At 41.1% G+C, this 20,357-nt stretch overlaps 3 protein-coding genes across 4 annotated transcripts; 2 read left to right on the forward strand and 1 right to left on the reverse strand.

The window, feature by feature from the left end:
* The first annotated feature begins 1,414 nt into the window (after window positions 1-1,414).
* mrpl32 (mitochondrial ribosomal protein L32) lies at window positions 1,415-4,636 on the forward strand. The gene is made up of 3 exons (XM_030749948.1): window positions 1,415-1,665; window positions 1,852-2,051; window positions 3,021-4,636. Exons 1-3 carry the CDS (start codon window positions 1,422-1,424, stop codon window positions 3,270-3,272), a joined length of 696 nt encoding a protein of 231 aa, XP_030605808.1. The 5' UTR covers window positions 1,415-1,421; the 3' UTR covers window positions 3,273-4,636.
* A 2,833-nt stretch (window positions 4,637-7,469) lies between these two features.
* ccdc127a (coiled-coil domain containing 127a) lies at window positions 7,470-10,614 on the reverse strand. Of its 2 annotated transcripts, none has more exons than XM_030750823.1 (4): window positions 10,533-10,614; window positions 9,888-10,025; window positions 9,091-9,335; window positions 7,470-8,871 (listed from the first exon to the last, which is right to left on the reverse strand). In XM_030750823.1, the coding sequence occupies exons 2-4, from the start codon at window positions 10,015-10,017 to the stop codon at window positions 8,425-8,427; spliced, it is 822 nt and encodes a 273-aa protein (XP_030606683.1). In that variant the 5' UTR covers window positions 10,018-10,025; window positions 10,533-10,614; the 3' UTR covers window positions 7,470-8,424. The 2 variants fall into 2 exon arrangements, with proteins under 2 accessions (XP_030606683.1, XP_030606684.1); XM_030750824.1 differs by having other exon boundaries at window positions 9,888-10,022; window positions 10,533-10,573.
* Window positions 10,615-10,841: 227 nt separating this feature from the next.
* Window positions 10,842-20,236, forward strand: sdha (succinate dehydrogenase complex, subunit A, flavoprotein (Fp)). Its single transcript, XM_030749786.1, has 15 exons — window positions 10,842-10,933; window positions 12,858-12,941; window positions 13,093-13,254; window positions 13,393-13,536; window positions 13,841-14,005; window positions 14,100-14,248; window positions 14,337-14,461; window positions 16,056-16,224; window positions 16,311-16,506; window positions 16,600-16,771; window positions 17,094-17,212; window positions 18,239-18,350; window positions 18,492-18,622; window positions 18,715-18,828; window positions 18,970-20,236. The coding sequence occupies exons 1-15, from the start codon at window positions 10,871-10,873 to the stop codon at window positions 19,054-19,056; spliced, it is 1,992 nt and encodes a 663-aa protein (XP_030605646.1). The 5' UTR covers window positions 10,842-10,870; the 3' UTR covers window positions 19,057-20,236.
* Window positions 20,237-20,357: the final 121 nt, after the last annotated feature.

The following is a 20,357-nucleotide window of genomic DNA, read 5'->3' on the forward strand; positions in this document are numbered from 1 at the left end:
TGGTGTAAAGGGAAAAGAGCAGATGGGAAAGAACACACCCCCGGAGGGCGCCAGTGCTGACGGACAGGGTGCTAGAACTGATGCTCCTCAGTCTCACCTGCTGCCTCCTGTCAGTGAGGAAGTTGTAGATCCACTGACAGGTGAAGGCCAGCACTGTAAGCTGTGAAAGCTTCTGGTGGAGTAATAAAATCATAATAGATAAATCAAATCAAATCAAAGTTTATTTGTCACATGCATGGTCATGCACAACTAGTAGTGAAATGCTTTGACGGCTACTCTTACACTATAGCACAAGAAGATATAAATAGAATGATCAATCAAAATGTAATCAAACATGTGCATTGAGGTAAAATGGAGGTGGAATAATTAACAAGATACAGTCAAAATAAAATATATAAAATGTAACAAAATATATACACTAGAATATACATACTATAAACTTACTACTATACATGCTATACATTAGAATGTAACAAGTATTTACACTAAAATAGAATATATATACAGGGTGTGTGTGTGTGTGTGTGTGTGTGTGTGTGTGTGTGTGTGTGTGTGTGTGTGTGTGTGTGTGTGTGTGTGTGTGTGTATGTGTGTGTAGTGGGGTGGGGTGGGGGTGTAGTTCGTCAGCTGTCCTGATTCAGGGCCCTAATAACCTGCGGAAAGAAGCTCCTCCTCAGCCTCGCTTCCCTGACCTCAACAGAGAGAAGAGTCCATAGCTGGGATGGCTGGGGTCTTTCACAATCTTCCTGGCTTTGGTCTGGCACCGCCTGTACTAGATGGTCTGCAGGTCAGGAAGGTCAGTTCGAATGATGCGTTCTACTGAACGCGCCACTCTTTGAAGAGCTTTTCTGTCCTGCTTGGTGCTGTTCCCAAACCAGACTGTGATGTTTCACGTGAGGATGCTTTCATTATACTTATATACAAAAAGAAAGGTTTTTTTTGTTTGTTTGTTTGTTTTAAACATTTCTACACAACAGGGTAACTATGGGGCTGTTATTGCTGTAGCAAAATGATTTGTGGACATGTATCTCAATCCCCATGTGCATATTTTGATCTGTGTGCAAATCTGAATATGCACACACAGATTTCAACACACACATGCAAATCTATACAGAGATTAATTATGCACAGGCGAATTGAGTACACAAATTGTTTTGCTACAATAATAGCTCCATTCAGAGGCGTAGTTAAAGTCAGTTGTAAAAAAAAAAAAAGAGCCAACCGAAAAGCTGGGTGACTTGTAACTGATGACTCATCTGTATTTTCAGTGCTTCCAGCCAAACTTTAATTTTACACCCGTTAATATCGATACGCGCTTTTACGCATTTGCAACATCTGAATACGTACACACACGCCCACATGCGCACACGGACTGAAACGCTCACACTCAAACTCACACACAAACCATTGGTAACCGCTGGATGGCAGCCGCGCCCCGAACCCTTTCTTGTGTGCCGGAAATGAAACAGACGAAGCGCAGCTTAGCGTCGCTGTCTGACGGCGTAGGCTCCTCATTGACCGTGAGCTGTCTGACATGTTGGAAGGAGAGAAAGCATTCTAGTGACACAATGATGAATTTAGCCGCATTAATACACAGCCTCAGGTGCTCTCTGCGGCACATTGAAAGCAGACTTCTCCAGACGGCCGGACTAGAAGCGCACCTGGGTGAGTGAACCAGAACAGCTCCTGCTGATAGCCTCTGTCCACAGTGGACAGACACACACACACACACACACACATACGTCCCTAATGTTTTGCTCGCACTGTGTGGGTCAGTGAGTTGTTTTGCAGTCTCAGTGGAGGTGAAGTGATAATAATGACTCCTATAATGCTATTTCCCGCTGCGTGCAGCTCCGGGGCTGGCTGCCGTGAACGGGCCCGGCCTCCTACCTCAGCTCAACCAGGAGCACCAGCCGGAGGAGCAGGAGAGCCCAGAGCAGCCCCCTGGCTTTCTGGACGGCATCCTGTGGATGGCAGCACCCAAGAAGAGGCGCACAATCGAGGTCAACCGCACCAGGAGGAGAGCTGAGAGCAAACTTATAAAAGTCAAGGTACACTCCACAGAGCTTGGATCATCTCAGTGGGTCATTTCTACCTCTTTTCCTTGTTCTAACTACTTTTATCTCACCTGTATGTAACTTTACTGACTGACTGAAATTGGTCAGCAAAGATTTATAGATGTTTGATTTGTGGCAAATAAAGCTTTCAAGATTATGTTTACAAAATCATTCCCATATATGGATAGATGCTGCACCAAGTTTCTCACCAAAGTACAACTAGTCAGTGGTTATATTTGGGATTGAAGGAGGGAACCTGACTCGTTGAGGTTAGGTCCAGGTGGGGTGACTTCATAGATCTAAATGTGGACAGTTTTGACAGAGACAGGTCCTCAGTAGACAGTATTTCTGAACTTATTGGCCCAGTTTCCCGTACAGGGATTATGTCTAATCCTGGACTAAATACTTTTTCCTATTGTGGTCTTCATTGACTTTTTCCTTTTAGTTTAGGACCATGCTTAATCCATGACTGGGAAACCGGCTGATTAAGCTCAGTGGCCTTTGGCTCAAAATAAAGTTTTTTAAAAAATTCCCAGTATAGTTCCATCACCATTGTTGTTTTAATGCCATAACTATAGCAGAAAGGCATTGTGACCATATTTCAGATTTGAGGAGATGCTGAATGGGTCACAATTATACATTAGATTATGCTTTTTTTTCTTTTTTTTTTCCAAAAAATTATTGTTTTGAGTTATTTTGTGTACAAGCTTAACTGGCATTATTTTAAAATAATATGTGACCCGCAAGATTTTCTGGGACAACAAAAAAAATGTACAAATGCTACCGTATATGATCATGCATTACTCTGTGTAAAATGGAATTGGAGTATATAATGGGTGTTGACCATGAAGTGACCAGAAACTGTGGTGCAGAAATGTCAAAAATGTATCAGAAGGATTTAGAAAAGCAGCCATTTACACCCTTTGACCCTGTTCGCTCTCCCTGCATCTCTTTCTCTCTTAGAACAACATTGAGCCGTGTCCAGAGTGCGGCCACCTGAAGCAGAAACACGTCCTTTGTGGCTTCTGTTACGTTAAGGTGTGCAGGGAGACCGCTGTGATTCGTCAGCAGATTAAAGCCATGGAAGGAGGCCCGCTGAAGGCCCCGACTGTGGAGACTGTCATCCTGTATGAGGGGGAAACGGCAAAAGAGCAGGACAAAGACAAGAGGATAGTGGAGAGGCCCAGGAAGAGGCCTGCGTGGTTCAGCTATTGATGCTGCGTGTGACACATACCGTGATAAACAGCATATTTCAGGCCGTCTTTGGGTCAGTTCTCCCTTTGGAGTTGATGATATCACACTTAAATTTTTGTAACTGTTAAAGCCAAGTCCGTCGGATGATGGTCATAAATTTACTGCATAATACTTGATGTTTTGACAATAAATTCCTTATTTGAAAACATCCACTTTAGTCTTTTGGTTGAAGGTGAATGACAAATTCTGCTTCGTGACACAGGAAGAAACATCAAAACTGTTTATGAAATGTTCTCCAATCCTCGGAGCACTGTGAGGATGCTACTGATTCTTTAAAGAAAAGGTACATCTCCAATGTTTTTCACCCTCTGCCTAAACTCAGTTGTGTGCTCTCACCCCTAAGGAGGGTGAAAACTTAAAAATAGACACATGCAAGCACAATTATTAGTGGCGAGAGAGGTGCTTTCGCTGATGTTTTTAAACCCTGACACATTTAAAGCCAAATAATGACTGTCATGCTGTAATGCTCATCAGAGTTGCTGATTAAACTGGCTGCAGAATGGTGTGTGGTAGAAAACTACTCACTTCTTAACAGGATTAGATACTTGTGTGTACAAACAAACAAGCAACACAGCCTCAGCCACAACTTCTTTTAATCAGGATTCGGCATTAAACCAAAGTCATGTAATAGTATCTCGTGTGTCGCTTGAGTGGACTATTTTTGCTGGGATGAGTCCAGCATGCCTTCCACTGCCTCAGTCACGCCATCAAACACCCTCTGATTCAGCTGCCCCCCCTCACAGTTTCATAAAGCTGGATTTGCCAGCATTCCCAAAGCTGAACAGTGTTGTGAGGTCAGATGAATTGAAATTTAAAATTCTTTCTGGAAAATGTGAAGGCCAGAAGAGAAGAAGGCCATCTGGGTTGTTATCAGTGCTCAGTTCAAAAGCCTGCTTCTCTCGTGGTACAAGGGTGCATTAGTGCCCATGGAATTGGCAGCTTGCACATTGGCTGGAAAGGCACCACGAGTCCTGAAAGGTATATACTGATTTTAGAGCAGCATACTGTATGCTCCATCCAGATGAAGTGTTTTTCAGGGAAAGCCTTGCATATTTCAGCAAGGCAATGCTAAACCACATACTGCAGCTATTACAACAGCACGGCTTTGTAGTAGAAGAGTCCGAGTGATGAACTGGCCTGCCTGCAGTCCAGACCTTTCACCAACTAAGAATATTTGACACATCATGAAATATGACAAAGACATTGTCATGTTATGAGTGTTGAGCGGCTAGAATCCTCTATCAGACAAAAATGGGACAACATTCCTCTCCCAAAGGTCCAGCAGCCCTCTCCTCAGTTCCCAGATGTTTACAGACCGTTGTTAAAAGAAGAGGGGATGTTACACAGTGGGAAACATGGCTCTGTCCCAACTTTTTTGAGATGTGTTGCTGTCATCAATTTTAAAATGCCCTTTTTTCTTTTATTTAAAATGATTCATTTTCTCAGTTTAAACATTTGATATGTTCTATTGTGAATAAAATATGAGTTTGAGATTTGTCATTCTGGTTTTATTTACATTTTACACTGGAATTGAGATTGTTTTTGAACATACTCTGACCTCATTATTTTGGCTTTTTTGATAGAAGGAACCACCACTGTAACAGTATGACAGGAATAAATTGTGGCAATCACCGATTGATAGTATAATGACAACCTGCCTTTCATCTGTCCTTTACACTGTTCCAGCTAAATTCAAAGTCATCCATTAAACTCAAAACTCACTGTTACCACTCCTTGTCCATCATCTATTTAATTATTATGGAAACTGAACGCACTCTACTGAGCCTCTGTAGCAGTAACGACTGTGACAGAGAACCTTTCAAATGTGGTGATTTCAGCCGAGGACCTGACGCAGCTTTGGATTAACAAGTTAGATTGTGAGTGTCAGTTAGCACTCTAACTGCCTTCAGCTGTTTCCCTACAGAAACATGTGAGAGACATTTGAGGAGTGAGAGGTTAGGTTCTCTGACCTGATCAGATGGGCGAGCCTTGGATCCATCTCATTCAAACGGATTAGTCATTTCATATTTTCTGTCACGTAGAGATGAATTAAAATGCCCCCACACCTTTAAACATACTAATATATACACATACAATATACCAGAAAAAGTGTATATACAAAACAAATAGCACTCCATGTAACATGCCTTATGACTCCATAATATTTGACTGAATGTTAATATTTAACATGAATTCTTAGTTAAAACTAAAAGGACCCAACAGATGGAGTCAGAGGGGTTCACGTTCAGCTTTCATTTGGATTATTCTGGTTGGATCACATCATGGAAAGAATTAAAGTTTAATTTCAGCTGAAAACCAACCTTCAGGATGTCTTAAGCAGGGACATTCACTACGTTCACTACAATGTGACACAGACGAGTAAAAATAGAAACAAGACTGGATATTTAAGACATTGCCCACCACACACACACACACACACTTCTGAGAGTGAGATAAACACACATTGATGATAGTAATAATTTGACTTTTCCCATGAGTTTTATTCATCACGTGAAAGAGGGCATTCATATTGAAACAAATTACTAAAATCTGAGCTACTGACACAACCTCAGCATGCACTGTGTAAGCAGAGGAGGCTGCTACCTGGTGAACTCCTGGTGTGATCTTCAGGAGGAGGACCAGTGGAAGAAAGAGAGCTATGAAGCCTGGTGGGTGAGCGTCGTCCTTGAAACCAGACCTCAGTACAAGTAGGTTGCTCACATTAGAAATTTAGCTTTGCAATTCGACATCTTTACTGTGCATGACTCACTAAATATACTTATTTTTTTGGTAACATTTTCTCTTGTGAGCCTTGTTATGTATTTGTAATTTGGTGTGGTGGAGTAAGATGCAGTATTACACTGAAACAGCCTATTTGCTCATTGTAATTTTACAGTAAACCCATGACATGTTGATAATTATTTTAACTCGGAACGTAAAAGCAGTTAAAATCTGCTCTAAATTTGAACTAACACAGAGGCAGTGAAGCGCCTCCCCTCCACTTTAGTGTTTCACAGATGTCAGAAAGCCTTCATCTGTGTGTTATGTGTTGCAGGCTGAAGCTGTCAGAGACAGACAGCATTCGCAGGGAGAGTTATAAGCAGCAACAGGTGGTCCACTTCATGGTCGAGAGAAGCCCCAGCCAGATACTGATGCTGGGCAGCAACAGTGGAGAGATGACAAAGCACCAGCTACCCTTATTCAATAACAGCAGAGAGGTGGATCACACCACAACCATGTTTAGGCGCACAGCACAGCCTGTTATAAAAGATAAGGCGATTATTGGAGCAGATAGACAGGAAACAGGAGCTCAAGACCTTAGCAAACCAGCTAGAGTAAACTTCAGAGCCTCGAGTCTGATGTCCTCTCCCAGGGAAACCTCTGATCGGGTACAGAGAAGGGAGTGAACAAAGGATAAAACATATCACAGCCTGTGCTGTAATAATTTTCTCAGTGGTATTAATAAAATCAGATAGTATTGATTTTTGTAAAAAAAAAAATATGGCACTACAAGCATAACAAGGATTATCTTTGTGCACATCAAACTCATCCCCCTGCTAAAGTAACAGCCTAAGTCATTTATTAACAAAATGTATTTTTGCTTAATCATATTTTCAATAATTGATTCAGTTTTTTATGTTTTCTGAAAATAAAAAAAGGGGACATTATTTTGGGAGGGTGATGATATGCTATTCTGAGATTTGTTGTAGAATCATGTCTTCAGCAGTTAAATGTCCCATAAACTATGTGCTATAATTTGCATGAAAACTCTGCGTGCTGTGGAATATATTCTGACCTGAATTGTAAACTTTGCTCCAGGAAGAAGATATAATTTTGCCACTTTGTGATTTCAGTGCTGTGTGAAACTTGATTAAATACTTTCTGGAAATTTGCTTTGACTGCTGTGTTACAAACCTCAATGAATTATCTTGCGTCAATTGTTTCCACATATTCCTCCTGCGTGCACCTCTTCACTCATGCAGTACAAGCTTCCACATAGCTAATGGATTAAAGTATATCTTTCCAGTATCTAAATCCAGAAGAAGCCACCCCTTTGGAGCCCCCCAATCAGTCTGTGTGGAGAGAAAGAACAACCTAGAACTTGAGTAACTAACCAAAGAAAAAAAAAAAAATTCAAATGAGTGCACACAGTCAGTGTTAGTATAACATTGCATCCAGCACTTATTCATCAAGGTCAAAACAAAAACATGGCAGCACAGACAGACCTGATAACCAAAGGAAAATGCTCCTTTCATTGTTTGTGTGTGTGTGTTACAGTGAGCAATTTGCTTTTCTTGACTTTACAATTTTTGCTGCATTGTGTTGTAATAGTCAGCACTATTTCAGATACATGCACCAAGTCCTGTGTCCCTGATAGTAGTGACTTACCCTCAAACCAGTGATGAGAAAAGGTCCCCTATTCTATAAGCTGTGCTCTGTCATAAGATCACTTTCAATAGAGACCTCACACATGGAGGAAACTCACTGAACAGAAAGGTTAGTCAAAACAAACAGTCCCAGTTATCTTTATAAATATCTCCCACATTAGTTCAACAACAGACTTAAATTACTCAACCAAAAAAACAAAACAAAAAAAAGTGTAATAATAGAGTTGATAAGAGTGTTATGGCATCCCTGAATTCCTATCTAAGGAATAAAAAAAAATCCTCATCCAAGATATATTAACTAGCATTAATTCATGGCATTCAAAAATATGGAAGTTAGATTGATAAATTTTTCAAGGGGCTAAATGGTTAAACTTCATTTCCTTATATTTAATAAACCAAAAGCTTTTGTATCCAATATGGATATCACCTGAATAACCCTAGTAATATTTTTTTGTCTTTCTTCAATCAAATGCAATAAATCCTTATTCAAGCTGCTGAGGTTAATTGTTATAAGCGATATTAGTGCATCATCAAAATGTGATCAAAAGGTCGAGCTTTCAGATATTGAAATTCACCTTCTTAGATGACCTCTTGTGTTTTTGCATAACATCCCTATCAAGTAAAGATGATTACAGAGTGGAAAAAACAGGAGAATTTTCCATTCTGAAACCACATCCTCGCCACATTCAAGTCAAACCAAAACACCAGCTTATCGTTGCCTTTTCTCACTTTGTGTCCGACTGTATTTTCCCTCCTAATACAGCTTCCTCTGCTCTTTTGTGTTTTTGGACAGTGATCTGCAGCTGCCAGTACTTGAGGTACACCCACATGAGGCTTCCATTCTTCCTCTTGTCCATGTTTAGCAGGTCAGCACAATGCTTGTCTCTCTTAAATATATCCTTCAGGTCAGACTCTAGATCCAGGTCTGGCCCGATGGGCTCTTTAACGACCTTAAGCAGCATGTTCTTCTCCATCTCCAGCCGCTGATCTCGAGGCTGGATGATGGAGCAGTAGGCGTTCTGCCGCTCCACAAGCAAACCTTCTAGCTCCTTCAGAGTGGCTGTGGCTTGCTTGTACCAGTTCTGCTCTTTTTCCAGGGCTTGATGCAGCAGAGCACCTGCAGCTCCCGACTTCACCAGCTTTTCCTTCTCTTCCTCCAAGGCCTCTCGCTCCTTGTTAGAAGATAGATTTTAGGGTTAGTGAGAAGAGGCTATGTATTACAAAGGAAAATGAACAGTGCACCCATTCCACCAAAGTGAAAGCAAGACAACAAAAGAGATGTGCAGCAGGTAAGAGAGAAGTGAGAAGGAAAGCAAACAAACATGGAAAGGGAACACAAGGACTGCTCAATAGCGCTGCTATCCCTTATAGGCCCTTCAGCAGGTTTTTACCTGGTGTAACTGTTTCCTTTCTTCCATAAGCTGCTGGCTCTGTGAGACCAGGGCCTGCTTGTAGCCTTTGACCCTCTGTCTCTCTTTCTCCAGCTCCAACTCCAGCGTAGCCGCTGCCCTGCGCCTCTCGGTAAGTGTCTCCCGATAACGGGCCTCCATCTCGCTCTTTATTGTGGACACATCTTTGTCATACTGGGCTTTCACCTTCTGGATCTCCCTCTGAGATTCCCTGGTCCAGATCCAACCTGACAGGACAATGGGATACAGAAATGGAAAATATGTTAACTGATACTGCCACGATTTTCTGAAGAGTAGAGTGGCTGGATCAGCCTTGTGAACTGCTTACCTTCCAAAATTGAACAAGCTAATTAACATGGAAATGATGTCATCTAGAAAATAAAGATGATCTATCACACAAATCATATATACAAGAATAGATGCATCACTATGGAAGGATTTAACCAGTTGTAGGCATTTCTTCTGTGCTATACCTATCCTCCTAAAAATCTTGTTTGCAATACATTTTATGATGATCCTGGTGGAGGCAGCGAGCCAAAATGTGTTCTTCTTGTCTTGTAACAAAGTTGTTCTGTGTATTACAAGTACTGCAGGGATTTTCCCTTTTTGAAGTAGGTGAAGTTGTGTCATCTTCAGATCTGCTTGGCCTCCTGTCTGTGAAAAATTAATCACAGCATATCTCTCTACCATTTTGTAAACCTTTCCTTTAACTCTTGCAGTTCTCCTATGTTGTCTCATCCACAAACACACTTTCTGGTGCATCTCCTTATGTAACTTACGAAATGCAGCCAGTCCCAGCATAGGGACCAGCAGGGCGTAGTTCCACTGGTTGCCATCGCCTGCTCCCGCCCCCCTTCCTCTGGGGTCTGGTTGGATGTTCCATCTTGGGGGGTCATTCAAGTTGTTCATGGAGGCTGCTGTTATACACACAAAGACACAAAGTGCCCAAAACATCTGCAATATTAGAATCTTTGCTTTTATTTGTGAGCTATAATAACTGTTAGCAGTGCTTTTTCTTTTGACACTTCTACCATCTATTCTGCCTGCAGCAACTATCGCATCATTCGTCACAGGTTGAATTAAAAACAATGAATGAGCGCCAGTGCACCTGGATAGTGTGCGCAATTTGCGAAACTGCGTTAAAAATGAGCATTAGATGTAAAAGTGCGTTAGCATTAACCAAAACACTGCGACAGGCACACAGGGCGAAAGCTGCCTGACGCGACTCGGAAGTTTGACAACCCAGCTAACCACAAACAAGGCTAGCTCTGTGCTAACATGCTAGCTAATATTTAGCTCTGTGGCTTGTGCTTGCTACTGTATTTATTAAAAAGACACACATACACAACGGAGGGGCATAAGAGCTTTGCAATCCCAACAATATGTCAGCATATGCTTATTAAATATACTGAGCTGCATCTCACCTTGGACGAAAAGTCTAGGTCAGTTATGCATTTGTTCCCGTACACGCAGATTATACGATTTTAACGCTGCAACCGTCCATCTAGACCGACAGAGGGTGATTTATAGAAACTCACTTATAAAAAACTTCTTTAAGTGTTGCAGTGAAAGCCTATGTATAATTTTTCAAATGTGTTCCAGTTATAAATTTGTTAATTACCTTTGAAAGCCCATTACTAAATGTTTTAAATAATAGCTACTATATATACAATAAACGAGCGCCCCCTCTTTCATCAGAGTGGTTTAGTCCAGTCCAGCAGGATATGTGTTCCTCCACAGCACTAAGGAACGATCTGACAGCATGGCGAGTGTCCGCGCAGCCTCTCATCTCATCTGCAAGAGGATTTTATCTACTGCGAAAGCAGTGAGTAGTAAAAATATGATTTTAAAACTTAAGTCTGTCAATATGTGCTTTGTTTTGTAAGTGTATATTGTGTTTTCCTTTTTTTTTTCCTGAAAAGAAGACTTTCTTTCATAACCTGCGGGTTCTGCCTTGCGTAATGTGTTATGTAGCTGGTGCTGCTTCAATGTGACACTGTGAGAAAAGCTATTTTTACAGGTCCAACAAAATTATTTACGTAGCTATTACACTTCTGTTATATTCACATTACACATTGTTGCTGACGTTGACTAAATTATCCACATATCCGGGACATTTTCCGGCACAGTTAAAGTCTTAAGTGCAGCTGTCCTTGTGTGGAAAACGGTCCCAAGTAGCCGCTGTTGTTAGCTACAACAGTAAAAGGATAAACTACAACTGTATGTCAACTTTAGACTGACCCATGTTGTAAAATTACACCAAAGATTATCAGAAATAACCGCCAAGAGCAAAGGTCGTTGTGAAGTGTGAAATGGCCGTGCATATTAATGCCTTTGATTACGGATTGTTATGGAAAATGCCGTCACAGCGACCCTCAGCGTGTGAATAAATATTGTGCTATAAGGTTATTAACAGAGTACGTTTTGTGTAAGGTTTTTGCCGAGTCTGAGATACTCCAGGTGTCGTGACTTATACACACCCGATGCTTTCGGTTGATATTCTGCTTGTATTTTAACGCAGATCATTTTTCCAAAAGCAGGAGCCGCCTGGTCAGGATGTAGCATCCATGTCGCTTCTAATGCAGATGCTTATAGTTCTGTCATTTTACGTGGCCTACCTCTTCGTGGCCGAGTTGCTGTCGTTCCCAATCGCTTCCACTTTGTCATAATACCACTAACAGTTGACTGGAAATTTCGTTCCTGGACTTGTTGCACAGGTGGCATCCTATCACGGTACCATGCTGGAATTCACTGAGCTCCTGAGAGCGACCCATTCTTTCACAAATGTTTGTAGAAGCAGTCTGCATGCCTAGGTGCTTGGTTTTATATATCTGTGGCCATGGAAGTGATTGGAACACCTGAATTCAATGATTTGAATGGCTGAGTGAATACTTTTGTTGATATACTGTACAAAGATAAAGATATGTCTGTGCACCTATTTGTGACAGTTTGGTGCTGCTCATATGATAACATTCATTACAACATAAACAGTGACACTGTTAACTGCAGTAAAGAAATTCTAAAATGTATATATTTTGCTTTTCAGTGGTCTCAATGGCCTCATCTGTTATCTGTTGGGCAAGCAGACAGATTATTGATCTGAAAGATGATGTATTATGTAAATCATCATCTATGATTTCCATGATATTATCAGCTCACGTGTGTTTGTGGCTTCTTCTTCAAGCGAAAGGTCTTATTCACATCAGTGGGAGCTGCTTACACTGTGCTGTGAAGAATAAAATGTCAGATTTAGATAATGTAAAAATATGAATACTCTTATAACAATCACATTGTGACAAAGAACAATGATGATACATGGGCTCTGAGTACAAACACTTTAAATGTACTTTAGTGTAAACAACTTACACTAAAGTAATTGCGGGACATTCAGTCACTTAATGTAAACGGCGTATTCACAATATGTGAATTGTGATCACTCACAAAGGTTATAGCAATGCTTCTCATTTTGTCAGACATGTTTTAGTGCTCCTGATAAAAGAATTGGTGTATTTCATTGTTGTATCTAAGTGTTTATTTAGTGCCTCCTCCTGGGAGGTAATTTTTCAGTGATGAATGACTGGGGATATTAATTCTATAGATTCTGGGTTGTTCTGGATGTGCTGTTAGGAATAAACAATTAAAGCTTTATAATTTTTGTGTGTTTACTAGCAGAGTGTGGTTTCTCAGTATGGTTTCTGGTTCTGTAGTTTGGGTTTTCCTCTGATTTAAGTTGTTTTTTCTTCTGCCAGGTCCCTGCTGCTGCAGTTCAGGGTTCCAGGAACTTTCACTTCTCCATCTATGGCAAGAAGAAAAATGCTAAAGTATCAGATAATGTGAGTCACAATTAGCTTTTTTTTTCCCAGGCAGAGCAGTATTTATTAGGGGCTGGTATGAATGCAAACCAGAGTTCTACATAAGTGGAATATGTACTCTCTCATTGCCTCAAACTTGTCTGTAGTATGTTGTCTCTTCCGCTGGTTACAGATCTCCACTCAGTACCCAGTTGTGGATCATGAGTTTGATGCTGTGGTGGTTGGAGCTGGTGGAGCAGGACTGAGGGCAGCTTTTGGCCTGTCTGAGGCTGGCTTCAACACTGCCTGTGTCACCAAACTCTTCCCCACCAGGTCTCATACTGTCGCTGCACAGGTACAACAGTGCTACAGTAAATTATTTTGAATGTTAGACTCAAGTTCTTCTTAGATTTAGCAAACTCATTACACATGTTTTGCCAATCTTTGGCATCAAGTGAACACACATAATGTTTGATATTACTTTGGTTCATAGGGTGGGATCAATGCGGCTCTGGGGAACATGGAGGATGATGACTGGAGGTGGCATTTCTATGACACAGTGAAGGGGTCTGATTGGCTTGGAGACCAGGATGCTATCCACTACATGACAGAGCAGGCTCCTGCAGCCGTAGTGGAGGTAAAATGTTTCTTAAAGACACACTTGCGTGCATAACTAGTCATTATGTTAGCTGGCAAATACTTGGCCTTAAACACTAAGATATAATACAGTGGGAGCTGTTCAGTTAGGATATACATTAGGCAATCATTAAAAAATGTCATTGCATAAGAAAGGATGGGCAGGTTATTAATGGATTTTAATAATTATAAATTTATTTCTAATTCACACCACATGGTGCCTAACTGAGGACTGGGTTTAAAAAAAATATACCATAGCAGGAACTCATGATGTTCTTTTTTTCCTACTTTTCTCTTTTTCCCAGCTGGAGAACTTTGGCATGCCATTCAGCCGCACTGAGAATGGGAAGATCTACCAGAGGGCCTTCGGAGGTCAGAGTCTGAAGTATGGAAAGGGAGGCCAGGCACACCGATGCTGCTGTGTGGCAGACAGAACGGGCCACTCGCTGCTGCATACGCTGTATGGAAGGGTGAGCTCACATACTTTCCACCTTCTTTCTGCAGCTCAGTCTTTATGTTGCTGAGGAGCACCAGTTAACTGCCTTTATGCATCTGTCTGTTCAGTCACTTCGTTATGACACCAGTTACTTTGTGGAGTACTTCGCCCTGGACCTGCTGATGGAAAATGGAGAGTGTAAAGGAGTGATCGCACTTTGTATGGAGGACGGGTCTATCCATCGCTTCAGAGCCCAGAATACTGTTATTGCTACTGGGTAGGAGACACATTCAGTTGCACACAAACATTTCTTCAACTGTTATTGAATCTGCAACCTTAGAAATGATTTCTGTCTTTCCTTCCAGGGGTTATGGAAGAACTTATTTCAGCTGCACATCTGCTCACACAAGCACAGGAGATGGAACTGCAATGGTGACCAGAGCTGGCCTGCCCTGCCAGGATCTGGAGTTTGTACAGTTCCATCCCACTGGTGAGAAAAGGCACTTATAAAAGCGTGGTTCTAAAATTTTACTGAAGCATTAATGAACCTGATAGTTTTACTTTGAAAGCTCCACAGGAACTATACAAATTCTTGAAATATATGTTTGGAATACTTAAAGTAATGTTAGCTAGTATAGATACCGTTTCAATAACAGTTCAAGGTCCATTATTTTATTGTTTCGTCTGTACATGTGTGATAAGACAGTGTAAACTGTGTTTCGTTATAAGCCTGTTCTTCTGTCCACTTGTTAATCTCTTCCTGTATTTCTCTTTGTGTTTTTAGCTTGTTTTACAGATGCATAAAAGAAACTGAGAAATATAAAGACCAATTATCAGTAGTTTAAATGTTTTACTACTTGCTGATCACATATCTTGGTTAGATAATGAAAACAGAGTTCTAGAGACAGTAATTCATTTCCCTTTGTTCTATTTACTATATGAAACAGCAACAATTAATTAATTTACACTCCAGTGGTCTTTGCCACTTGGAGTGAGTTGCTGCTACTGCATGCAAATCCTGTACTTCTGTATTGCTTTACTGTTTCAGATTTATACATCTGCAGTTATGGATTGCTAAAATCAGGTTGATTACTGATTCCAATCAGACACAGTAGAGCCCGACTGATACAGCAGGGCAGGGCCGAAGTTATCGTATCTGTATTTATAATGGACAGTAAGAGAAAAAATTAAAAAGTAAAGAAGGGGTGAGTGATTTTTACAGTTTTCCACTAGAGGGAACTCTGCAACTTCCCTGTCGGCAGCGTCTATGGAAAGCCACAAACAAAACAACCAGCTGATCCGATTTCAGCCGGGCAGAGCATAAACGAACAATCCACAAGATTATTTTGAAACTGCGTTGTCATATTATCTCAGTAAGGACTCATAAATAACTACGCATAACAAATTTTAGGAAAACCTGTTTATGCTTTGTGTGTCTGAAAGAAAAATATATCGTTTGATATATTGGATTTTTACATCACCAAATATCGGTATCGGTCTTAAAAATTCTATATCAGTCGAGCTCTAGTACATGGTTATCTACATTTAAATCTGAAGATAAATCTCTCTTCCCTAAAGATAGTCAGTCAACTTTATTTTTGTTTTTGCTGGATGTTTGATATCTGTGGATGAAGCAGCACAGTTATGTGGCCTGTGGAGGTCATAGAGTCTGAGGCATAGATGCTATAACTCTAAACACTTGCAGCGTAAATGCAGCACACATTGCCATGTTTAATACATACCCGTGTTAAGTATATACTAGAAAACTGTCCTGCATTTCTGGAGTGAAATTCCAGTCAAATAAAGTAAATATACTTAACGCTACTGAGTCCATAAACCACATTATCATTGTTTTCATTGATATTATATTGTGCCATGGCAATAAAACTTTAAGGGTTTTATGTTTGCAGTGTTGACCTTGTGTTTCACTGCTTGGATGTTTTGATAGTTTATAACTTCTGCTGTATTGTTATTCATTGGTAAATGAATGATGTAGTTTTGATGTAATGGCCTTTCTCACGCTCTTTGTAACCATGATCTTTTGAGGGGGGCCAACATCTCTCTTAACATGTGAATGCTTACAGGGATCTACGGAGCTGGCTGCCTGATCACAGAGGGCTGTCGTGGTGAGGGAGGAATCCTGATCAACAGTGAGGGAGAGCGCTTCATGGAGCGCTACGCACCCAACGCCAAAGACCTGGCTTCCAGAGACGTGGTGTCCCGCTCCATGACCATAGAGATCAGAGAGGGCAGGTATGCACAAAGTACCTCTTTGTAAGATGTAACTGTCAAGGTTTCAGACTTCTTCTGTTGCTTACTGTCCATCTTTGTTTCTTCAGGGGTGTCGGGCCAGAGAAGGACCACGTGTACCTGCAGCTTCACCACCTGCCTCCTCAGCAGCTGGCTGCAAGGCTGCCTGGTATCTCAGAAACGGCCATGATCTTCGCTGGAGTCGACGTTACCAAAGAGCCCATCCCTGTCCTACCAACGGTTCACTACAACATGGGTGGAGTACCCACAAACTACAAGGGACAGGTATGTAATCTGCACACTTTCCTCCTTCATTCACTAAGACTATCCCTGCAAGGAAAGTGGATGCACTGAGGATTTAAAATTTTTGGCCATCAGGTGATCACTCACATCAACGGCGAGGACAAGGTGGTTCCTGGACTGTATGCCTGTGGCGAGGCGGCTTGTGCCAGTGTACACGGAGCTAACAGGCTGGGTGCCAACTCCCTGTTGGACCTGGTGGTGTTTGGCAGAGCCTGTGCCCTCACCATTGCTGAGCAGCACAAACCCGGTTAGATCCTCTGCTTATTAAATTTATTACTAAAACAACTAAAGTAAAAAGTTTTTCAGTCTTAACAAAGCAAAACGTTTATTCCTAACAACCAATTAGCACAGACCTAACATGCAATGCCACATTTCTGATCCACATTCAACATCTAGAGAAAAACCAGGTGGTGACAGCTGAAAAACGTCTTCTGTTTTGATCTTAAACACAACACTACTTTGTCAACATTATTATGACAGGATTTCATCTCCCATCAGTATTTCTCTGCTTTCAACTTCATGCTTCGCTGCTGAGATTGGTGGTGGTGGTGTTGTCTTTTCCTGTCCAGGTGAGAAACTGTCCCCTCTGAAGCCCAGTGCAGGAGAGGAATCTGTGGCCAACCTGGATAAGCTGAGGTTTGCCAACGGAAGTCAGAGGACCTCTGAGATCAGGCTCAACATGCAGAAGGTACACATGCTAACATGAACACAAACACACTGATGTGTAAATTACATCTGTGCTGAACTAGCATTTGAGTTTGGATGAATTATTTGGAAATGTGGTACATCATGAGGTCCCGCATTGTTATAGGGAACATGGGGATGCTATGTAGTCCAAACCCAGTTTTACTCAGTGCCGTCTTCAAAGATGAGCTCTGAACTCCTTAACTAACACAAACCAAACTCGGCAGCTGTTGCAGCCCCTCAGCAAAGTTATTTGTAGGTCTTTTTTAAATTAATGGGTAGAGGTTCATAATTTTTAATTTCCTCTATAAAAACTTCATATATAATCACCACCAAATCTGATACAAATGAGTTCAAGTCTGGAAAAATCTGCTCCAAAATAAGGTTTAAAAAAGCTTTTCTCCTCACAAAAAGGGTTTCTATAGTTTTTTTTTTTTTTTTTTTTAATTTTCATTCTTCTTTTTTTTTCCTTAAATTTAATTTGGATATTTTCTTTTGAATTTTAGTTTTTTGTTTTAGTTCCCAGGGTGGCTTTACGTGTTTCAGTTCAGTTTTTATTAGTTTCAGTGTTAGTCAATATCGGCAGGATTTGTGACCAGCAGATTTAAGAAGTTCAGACCAAGTTTTTGAGTCCCATGTTCCAAAGTCTTCTCTGTCCTGCTGTGTTGAAAAGTTTGGACCAAACTAAGGATGCTTCCTCCTCATTGTTGTTTTATTTTATTTTAGGTTGTGCTTTTTGAAACATTTTTTTTAATTAATTAATTTATTTAGCTCCACTGTTGACAGCAGTCAGCGAGCCGTCCTTCATCCTTCAGGTTTTTTCTAACTTCGCTGGTCATCCATCATTTATATTTGAAATGCTTACCTCCATGATAAACTGGAACGAGTAGATATCTGGATATGGCTACCACCACCACACAGTTGAAACAGTTGTGAACCTCAGCTGTGGAACAGTTTCACCTGTGCTGTTCCATAGATTTCTATGTAGGGTTTCATTCAGAATAATGTGTTTCTCTGCTTCTGCTTTCAGACCATGCAGGCTCATGCTGCGGTGTTCCGTACTGGCTCTGTTCTGAAGGAGGGATGCGATAAGATGGACGCCATTTACCAGACCCTGGAGGACATCAAGACCTTTGACAGAGGTACTGCACCACCCTGCTCCTCTTTTCTTTGTGTGTCTTTGTGCACAAGGTTGCTGGAGTATTAACCTGAAATGGAGCAAAATGTATACATGTAGACCATAGTAATATCCCCCCCCAACCATAATTTCCTTTCTCCTCCAGGCATTGTGTGGAATACAGACTTGGTGGAGTCGCTGGAGCTGCAGAATCTGATGCTGAATGCTGTCCAGACCATTCACTCTGCTGAGCAGAGAAAAGAGAGCAGGGGAGCCCATGCCAGAGAGGACTACAAGGTCTGCCTTATCATGTTTTGTCCATGTGCTCAAGCACTTTAATTTCAGCCTCTTTCAGCTCTTTGATGAAATTTCTTTGAACTGTGTTCCAGGAACGCGTGGATGAGTACGACTACTCTAAGCCTCAGCAGGGTCAGGAGAAGAAGCCATTTGATCAGCACTGGAGGAAGCACACTCTGTCCTACGTTGATCAAAAGACTGGAAAGGTACAGCCCCCTCTGTGTGTGTGTGTGTGTGTGTGTGTGTGTAGTGGGGCTTACAGTGGTACTTAAAGTTTTAGCCATTATCAGTTTTGAATGTCAGTATCATCAGTGACATCTCATACTTTTGCTTTTGACCAATCATAGGTGACCTTGAAGTACCGCCCTGTTATCGACAACTCTCTTGATGAGCAGGACTGCGCCCACGTTCCACCCGCCATCCGCTCTTACTAAGACGATCTCCTCCTCCTTTATTCTGACCCTTCACCCCTCACATCCACCTTACTCAATTACAGAATGCTCATTTAGCTAATATTTAAGACGGTAAACTTTCTGTACTAGAGATGACATTCTGAGACAAACTCTGCCTTTTATTGCACATTTGGATTAATTTAAAGCTGTTCAGTACAATACTGTTCCCACCATTTTGTGTCACTTCCTGTTTCTCCATTTTCTGGCTTGTTTTACCTTGATTTCAGTCAGTTTGCAGAAGCTAGTTTTCCACAAGGTTCTTTTGGCCTCTCATGTTGCACGTGTGTGAGTGTGTGTGTGTGTGTGTGTGTGTGTGTGAAGAATTTTCAGCATCCAGCTGTTGAACATCAGGGGGACAAAAGTTGACCGTTTTGTAGCAACACAGGCTTGGCTTTTTGTGATGACATCATACTCCCATTTCCTAATCCTGCATTGCAGTAAGAGCTTCTTATATCCGCTCTCCTGAGTGAAGAGATGGAGGAAGTGACTGTCATTTGAAATGTACACTTTGCTGAGCAGGAAAGTTTGTAGTTTGGAAAGTATGTAAATATTGCATAAATGTACAATAAATATGGTGAGTTGTAGTGTATGTACTAGTTAAAGTACAAGTTTGTCTCATCTCGCTGACTGTGGCCTTCGTTCCTGCATAATACACATTACACTTCTTGTGTGGTCTACACTTGGCTCTTGTACAGTAGATAATCAGCTAACGGGGTTAATTGAGCTCAGGCTTTCTACAGTATCTCGCTATAACTGTTAACTAAGTTAAGCAGCATAAAGCTTAATTATCTTAAGCCACATTATAGCATGTGCTGGTGGGATTAAATTTCTTTTTTCATTTCGGTGTTGATGTTGCTTTTTCTGTAAAAGTCTAAAGTGACTGCCTTTTTAGGCTCAAACTCATCCAAGAGCAGTGGTTTGAGGGGTCTCCAATAAAAACACACAAAGCTGTGTTGTGTAGCTACATTTTCTTCAATTCCATAAATGACTTAAACGTCACAGCTGAAGGATGTGCTCAGTGTTGAAATACTGATGCTTCTTGTACTGAATCAAGGATGACTTGTTTGCCATCTGAGAACAAAAAAAAAAGTTGATCTGGATTTTGCCATTTGTACTTGTTTTCATATGTTCAATAAAGTGTAGGCTATGCATAGAAACAAAAGCTTTTGCTTAGTGTTTTTTGTTATTTTGTTTAATGGTAAAAGGATGGACAAAAATCACACAAACCTGCACAATGTGCGTTCAAGAGTTCCACAGTAAATCCTGAAACGCAGGAACAGGTT

Source organism: Archocentrus centrarchus, chromosome 16 (assembly GCF_007364275.1).
Source record: "Archocentrus centrarchus isolate MPI-CPG fArcCen1 chromosome 16, fArcCen1, whole genome shotgun sequence".
Taxonomy (NCBI): Eukaryota; Metazoa; Chordata; class Actinopteri; order Cichliformes; family Cichlidae; genus Archocentrus; species Archocentrus centrarchus.